Source organism: Lampris incognitus, chromosome 2, assembly GCF_029633865.1.
Source record: "Lampris incognitus isolate fLamInc1 chromosome 2, fLamInc1.hap2, whole genome shotgun sequence".
Classification (NCBI taxonomy): domain Eukaryota; kingdom Metazoa; phylum Chordata; class Actinopteri; order Lampriformes; family Lampridae; genus Lampris; species Lampris incognitus.
Genome location: NC_079212.1, coordinates 122,254,376 through 122,261,627, shown reverse-complemented (window position 1 = coordinate 122,261,627; position 7,252 = coordinate 122,254,376). Strand labels below are relative to the sequence as shown.

Here is a 7,252-nt window from a genome sequence, read left to right as displayed (position 1 = left end):
GCATTTAGAATCTTGCTCAAGCTTCCAAGATGGAAAAGTGCAAGTCATATGTTTGTGGCTAGTAATGTTCCCACTTTTCATGCTGTGTTGAAGAATTTTATGTACAAATTTATGTGTCAATTAATTGATTCTAAGAACGTAATTATAATGCTGTTAACAGAGCCTACACAAAGTGACACCAGGTACTCCTTTTGTTTCTGGAAACATTGGAACAAATGTCTGTATAGGTTTTAATTATTGTGGACTTGTGAACTGCCTATTTTAAGCTATATTTTTGTGTTCTTGTCTTGTGTTGTAGTATTTCTTTGTTGTTGTCTTTAAGATGGACCTATCTTTGTGTCTGAATAAAGTAAGATTTGTTGTTGTTTTTGTTTAATTGATCTACTTCAAGTTCTATTGCTTTCCATGTCATTGTCCATGCAAAGCTTCTTGTTTCCCTCCTCTCCTTTTCCCAACAAGGAATTAAAGGGTCTAGCGTTGGATGATCCTGACTATGGCCCTGTAAATTAACCCAGTAGTTCAAGGATAGTTGTATCCTTCTCATTTCTAGTGGTATGTCTGTCATTTCCACCTGTAATGCTGCTGCTGGGGCAGTTTTAAATGCACCTGCGCATAATCTCAAAGCCTGATACTGTACCTTATCTAATTTCTTTAGAGAAGTGTTTGCTGCTGACCCATACACCACACAACCATAATCTAATACTGACTGAATTAAACCATTGTATATGGCCTTCAAAGCAGTTCTATCTGCCCCCCCATTCACTTCCAACTAAACACTTCATTACATTTAGTACCTTCTTACATTTGTCCACTACTTTCTGAATATGTATAAGCCATGTAATTCTTTCATCAAACCATATCCCTGAAAACTTAGTGTTTCACTCTTTCCAATTCTTGATTATATAAGTTTTGCTTTATTTCATTATCAATTATTTTCCTTGTAAAGAGCATTGTCTTTGTCTTATCAACTGAACACTTAAAACCCCATTTATATGACCATTCTTCGACTTTCATAATAGCCCTCTGCAGTTTCTTTATAATGAATTCCACATTTCTTCACCGCTTCCAAATTGCCCCTTCATCTGCAAAAAGCAAAAGGTCCATCTCATTCTCCATTCCCATAAATACATCATTTACCATTATGGAAAATAATAAAGGGCTTACTATGCTTCCTTGACGTATTCCATTTTCAACAACAAATTTTGCTGAATACTTCTTTCCTATTCTAACTTGTTTTGATATCCCATGCAAAAGTCCTTAATCCATCTATATATTCTACCTTTGATACCTAATTTACAAAGTCTGAATCCTTCTCCTCACATCATATCGTATGCCTTCTCTATATCAAAAAGGACAGCCACTACACTTTCTCTGTTTATCTGTGCTTTCCTAATTTCATTTTCTAAACATACAGCTGGCTCCGTGGTATTTCTTCCTCTCCTTAAGACACTCTGGTATTTAGATATATAACCTTTATTTTCTATATAATACGTTAACCTTTCATTTTTATCATTTTATCCATTAGTTTGCATATGTTGGATGTTAAAGCAATCGGTCTATAATTCTCTGGGGTTGTACAATCCTTTCCTGGTTTACGTATTGGAATTACAACAGCCTCCTCCCAGCTTTGTGGCAACTTCCCATCCTCCCAAACTTTATTATATAATTCCAATAAAATATCCTTTGATGGTTCACTAAGATGGTTTATCATTAAATAACAGATCTGATCTTTTCCTGGTGCTGACATCTTGGTTTTCTTGAGAGAGCGGTCCAGTTCTGTCTTTGTAAATGGCTTGTTTAATAGGTCATTGGAGTCTTCCTCTAGCTGTAATAGCTCTTTATTCTCTGCTATTGTATTTTCCATTCCTATTTCACTTCTTCACTAATATTGTTGGAACTGTGAATTTTAACAAAAGTTTTTGCCAGCATCTCTGCCTTCTCTTCATCTCTCACTGCTTTTACTTCACCATCACTTAATATTGGATACCCATATTCTCTTTTGATCCCATTCATTCTCTTTATCATTCTCCAAATTTTAGCAATTTCTGTTTCCCTCCCCACTGAGCTACAAAATTACCTCCAAAATTCCTTCTTTGCGGTTTTTTATGATTCTTCTTACATTTTCTTGCATCTTTTTATATTCAACAAGATTCTGAAAACTGTGATTCCTTTTCAACATTTTAAAAGTTTAACTCACCCCAACTCACCTTAACCGAATGCGCAGAGCGTCATCAGTTGCCTGACAGCGAAACAACCAATCACAACAAGAGTATCACTCTGGCCAACTGGCTTTCCCATTTTCTTCCTGGTCGCCCCTTACCTCTCTTCCTACAAACGGACTTTTTTTAAAATTATTATTATTATTACCATATAAATTATGTATCAACAACAAGGTCAAAGAAGCCCACATCAAAGTTTTGCACAGTATATACCCAACCAACGTTTATTTCTCCAAATTCTTAGTTGTACAAACTGACCTATGTCCTCACGATCTCTGATAGGGCAGCTGTTGTCATCTTCAACGAAAAAGACCAGTCATAAATGAAATTAGAGGAACAAATCCAACAACATTTTGCAACGAACTGTCTAAACTATAAAGACTAAAAAGTGACGTATTAAAACGAATTGTGTTCCAAATTGGTAACTTTGATTTTATTCGATTTATTGAAACGATTCCGTTTATTTTATACAGGCAAAAGTACGGTCTACAATTTGAGCCAAAATGGGGAGGAGATTTAGGACCGTGTGTGAAACTGTATATTTACTCAAACCTTGGCGAGTTACCTAACTATACAGGTGCTTGTTGGCGAATTTGCACAGCTGACGCGACTACTTCTGAAAGCAGGTTTTAATATTATACAGGGGGGAAAATGGACAGAACTGTTAGCCTTCCGAATCAGCCTGACAAAATGACCACAGGTAACGTGAGTTCATTAGCTAACCTGTTCTGACACTGGATCTTTTTTCTTTTTGTCATTCTCCTTATACCTTTAAATTGCTGAATATATTACACAAACGTTTCGAGCAGAGTTATACATATCAGGATCATTATCTCAGTTTATAACGCATACGAACAATGGAAGTAGCCGCGGGGGGGGGGGGGCGGTGCACAGCAGATCGGACCTGTTGAGAGCTGACGCGTTTTGTAACTGTATAATCACAGTTCAAGGCAGCAAAATCTTACATCACCATCTGTCATGCAGCCTACGGTTACATCAGGATATCCCTCTCGCAGCACTGTGATCTGGTATTTGGTGAACTGTAAACGATTAAATATTTACAACTGAAGATGTGTCTAGTACATACCTGAACATTTTTCTCGTTTTGCACGTATCAATTACGTGTTTATGTGTCGTTATGCCGTCGTAATATCGATAACGTTATATGTTGGAGGCCAACACGTTGTTTTTTTTACCCCTGTGTGTGTGTGTGTGTGTGTGTGCGCGCGCGCGCGCGCGCGTGCAGTGACCCTGGTTGAGAGCAGCAACGCTCCCGGTGGACTGGAACTAGTCAGCTCATACCAGACCAACAGAGTAGGAGACCCCATGGACCTGGTATCCCTGGCAGCACAAGTGCAGAGGGTATAGACAGTTTATGATATTAAGCTTCCATGACTGTCGTGATCAACCCCCTTTCTTACAAAGGGATGCTTGTCAGCCTGGTTTAAAAAAAAAAACATTTTCTCTTGCTTGTTGTAGGGAGATGAATTTGTCAAAGCCAATGCCTGCAACAAACTGACAGTCATTGCTGACCAGATCAGATACCTACAGCAACAGGCCAGAAAGGTGAGATTATATTACCAGAAACACTTCAACACGGTCCTTGACTGATCATTTATACTGATATGGCCTTTATGACCAGTAAGATACAGACAGAAAACCTTGGGCTTTCTGTCTGTATCTGGGAGGTATAAACCAGGCAAGTCCGAATGAAATGCAAAATTAGAGTTTGTTCACATGATGATCCAATGAGCCAGAACACACCATACCCAATAATGATCAAGTTTATTGCTCAGGCTCATCGGTGATTAAACACTTTTTTACATTAAAGTATTGAGAATTTGTAGGGAACATAAAATTGAAAGATTTACTTTCAGAATTAAATATACATTTGCATTATTTGTTCTTTTTAGGTTTTAGAAGATGCTAAAAATGATGCTGAGCTCCACCACGCAGCCTGCAACATTGTGAAAAAACCAGGGAACATGTACTACCTCTATCAAAGACCTTCTGGACAGAAATACTTCTCCATCATCTCTCCTAAGGTCAGGAATATAGTCTTCTTTACAAATTAATTTCATTAGCCAAGTTTGATTTCCCTTTTAACAAGACCAATGAAAGGGTACAAGAGTACTCACCAGTACTTTAAACTTTGTTTTGTGTGGCCAGGAGAAAGTAATAGCAGTTTACTTTACATTCCCCTTGGTAAGAATCTCAAGGTGATATGACAAGAAAAAGAGGGAACTGAATGCCTACTAGCACCCAGGACATTACTTAATGTTTTTGTGATTGGAAAGAGTTTGGTGGTCAAAGTCTACACTTAATCCCAAGGGAAAACGATAATGACCAAGTGGCCAAAACACAGGCAGCTAACATTTGAATTCTTCGTAACGTGTTAACACATACCTAGGCTGAGAAGCTCATTGCCCCACTAGTCAATATCTGGAAAAATATTATGCAGTTGTTTTATATTGGAAAAAAAAGGGAAATATGTGGTACTCAACATTCCCAAATCCTGTGAATAGAACACATTGCCATTGAAACTCTAGTTATGCTCATGGCAATTTGTATATGAAACGGATCGTTGTTTTCAGTTGTTATGCCACTGTAATGTTTAAGGGTGGGGGGATACCTGCAGTCAGTTGAGACTGAAGAGGTCAGTTAGATGAGTGATAAAACGTTTCTCTCAATAATTATGTCCAGATGAACTGATTCAACTTTCTTTGATTTTCTTACCTGGATTATTTAGCATGCATAAGGACACATGTGGTACTTTATCTGAACTAAAAAGACTTTTTAGAAACAAAATAGTGAACGGTTATGAGATGGACCAGTGACCAGTTTTTGTTTTTTGTCCAAACTGGTTGATTTGTTTGAGTCAGCTGAGATAGATATCACGGACACTGACAGCTGTAAATTGAACTTTCATTTTCTATTATCAATGCATGGATAGTGTAAAGGGGAGGTCGAACTATAAAAGTTCTCAACTTCTTACCCCTTTTGAATATGATCGGTATTATTTGAGTTGCTTCAAAGAAAGTTGAATCAGTTCATTTGGACACAACGTTTATTGAGAGAAACGTTTCATCACTCATCTAAGTGACCTCTTCAGTCTCAGCTGACTGCAGGTATCCCCACCCTTAAACAATACAGTGGCATAACAACCGAAACCAACTATCAGTTTCATATGCAAATAGACGTGACCATTAACTAGAGTTTCAATGACCATGTGTACTATTCACAGAGGATTTGGGAATATTTGCAATCACTGCACTGTAAAATGGTGACAGATGTATGCCTACCCCCCCCCCCTTTGGTTCAGGAATGGTTATTCCCTCTTCACAAAGATGGCTTCTTTGACTCCCCATTCAAACCAGTGTTCCTCCCTATCAAGGATGTGCACATCATCATACTTGAGAGAGAGGCCACTGGCCTGTAGATGGGTGTAGACTGCAGAGTCCTGGCCTGACACATTAGCTCTTCTGTGTTGTGCCATCCTCTTGGCCAGAGTCTGTTTAGTTTCCCAAATGTACAGGTCATGGCAATCCTCCCAGCACTTGGGCAGCACAGTTTCCCAGTGGTTGGCGCTGTCGCCTCACAGCAAGAAGGTCCTGGGTTCAAACCCCGGGGTTGTCCAACCTTGGGGGGTCATCAGGTCATCCACTGTGTGGAGTTTTCATGTTCTTCCTGTGTCTGCTGTGGGTTTTCTCTGGGTGCTCTGGTTTCCCCCACCATCAAAAGAAACATGCCTGTTAGGGTTTATACTCCTGTCTGTGCCCCTGACAGAGGCAATGGGAAAAGAACTGGAGTTAGTCCCCGGGGGCAGCATGAAGGCGGCAGCCCTATCTACACAGATCAGAACTGGAATGGGTTAATTTGCAGTAACTGAATTTCCCCAAGGGGATTAATAAAGGAAACTTAATTAACAGCGTACACTATATTGCTCTGTTTGTGCCGGGGAACCTGATCCTTGGGGTGGACCAATTTCTGGCGCAGCGTGTTTTGGGGTTTGAAAGCAACTGAGACGTGGGGTTTGGAAAATACGCGTCTCAACTTTTCCGACACTCCCGCCATTTGAGTTGCCTATGTGTTGCTTATATATTGCCAGTGACTTTATTTATTTTTTGTTTGTTTTCTTTAATATGTTCAACAAAATTGTCTGAGTGAAATATTCTGTATGTAATTACCAGGCAACTTAATTCGCAAAACAAAGGATTTTTTCCTCTCTGATTATTTTTTTCTCTCTCATCTCCTCTTCTCTGAAGGAATGGGGCCCAGGATGCCCTCATCCATTCATCGGTGGATACAAACTTCAGAATGACATGTCCTGGACTCCCCTGGATGAGGTGGAAAAGAGAGATGGAGAGATTGCCATTATGGATAAACTTCTTAGCCAGCAAACTGCCTTGCCACCTTGCACAGAACCCAACTTTGAGAGCATCACTAAGTTAACGGGCTAGTGGAGCTGGACTAGAACCCCCCCTTTTTTTTTAAGACTCAAATAATACATCTTAATGTACACTAAGGGCCAGATGTTAATATGAACTGTGCAAAGTGTCCTTATCGTGGAGATACTGTTAAAGGAACTTTTAATGACTTCGTCATGTGCATGCTGCTCTAACTCTGAACAGTGCACACTGCAAATTTTTGTCCATGTTCACTAAATACTTGAAACACTTCCGTTTTTTTCCAGTAAATGTAAATTAAAAATATTCTCAGTTGTGGAGTTTTCATAAAAACTCAAGACCAGATCTACAAGAGATGAAAAGCATTTTCTTATATGCCATCACATCAAGGATTTAATACCAGTGTTACCTTCGTTTGCCATCAGTTTAGAGTCATTGCAACAGCTTATGAATTATTTCGGTTTAATAATGTAGGTATTAATAATGTACAACTCATTGTCATACAGACTGGTAATGCTGCAGCTGTGAAATTATCAATAAAGGTTCTGTGCAACTAATAAAGCAACTTGTCATTTTTAGACAAACCAAGAAAGTACATTTTGTGGTTTATTTGGGAAATTATTAAAT

At 38.8% G+C, this 7,252-nt stretch overlaps 1 protein-coding gene and 1 long non-coding RNA gene across 2 annotated transcripts; one reads left to right on the top strand and one right to left on the bottom strand.

Moving 5' to 3' along the window:
- Positions 1-943: 943 nt before the first annotated feature.
- LOC130134240 (uncharacterized) lies at positions 944-2,495 on the bottom strand. The gene is made up of 3 exons (XR_008814205.1): positions 2,478-2,495; positions 2,208-2,328; positions 944-1,082 (listed from the first exon to the last, which is right to left on the bottom strand). It is a non-coding gene; the product is annotated as an uncharacterized LOC130134240 (long non-coding RNA).
- Positions 2,496-2,739: 244 nt separating this feature from the next.
- On the top strand, positions 2,740-7,244 carry c2h1orf50 (chromosome 2 C1orf50 homolog). The gene is made up of 5 exons (XM_056274775.1): positions 2,740-2,919; positions 3,466-3,581; positions 3,699-3,785; positions 4,133-4,264; positions 6,485-7,244. Exons 1-5 carry the CDS (start codon positions 2,871-2,873, stop codon positions 6,677-6,679), a joined length of 579 nt encoding a protein of 192 aa, XP_056130750.1. The 5' UTR covers positions 2,740-2,870; the 3' UTR covers positions 6,680-7,244.
- The last annotated feature ends 8 nt before the right edge of the window (positions 7,245-7,252 follow it).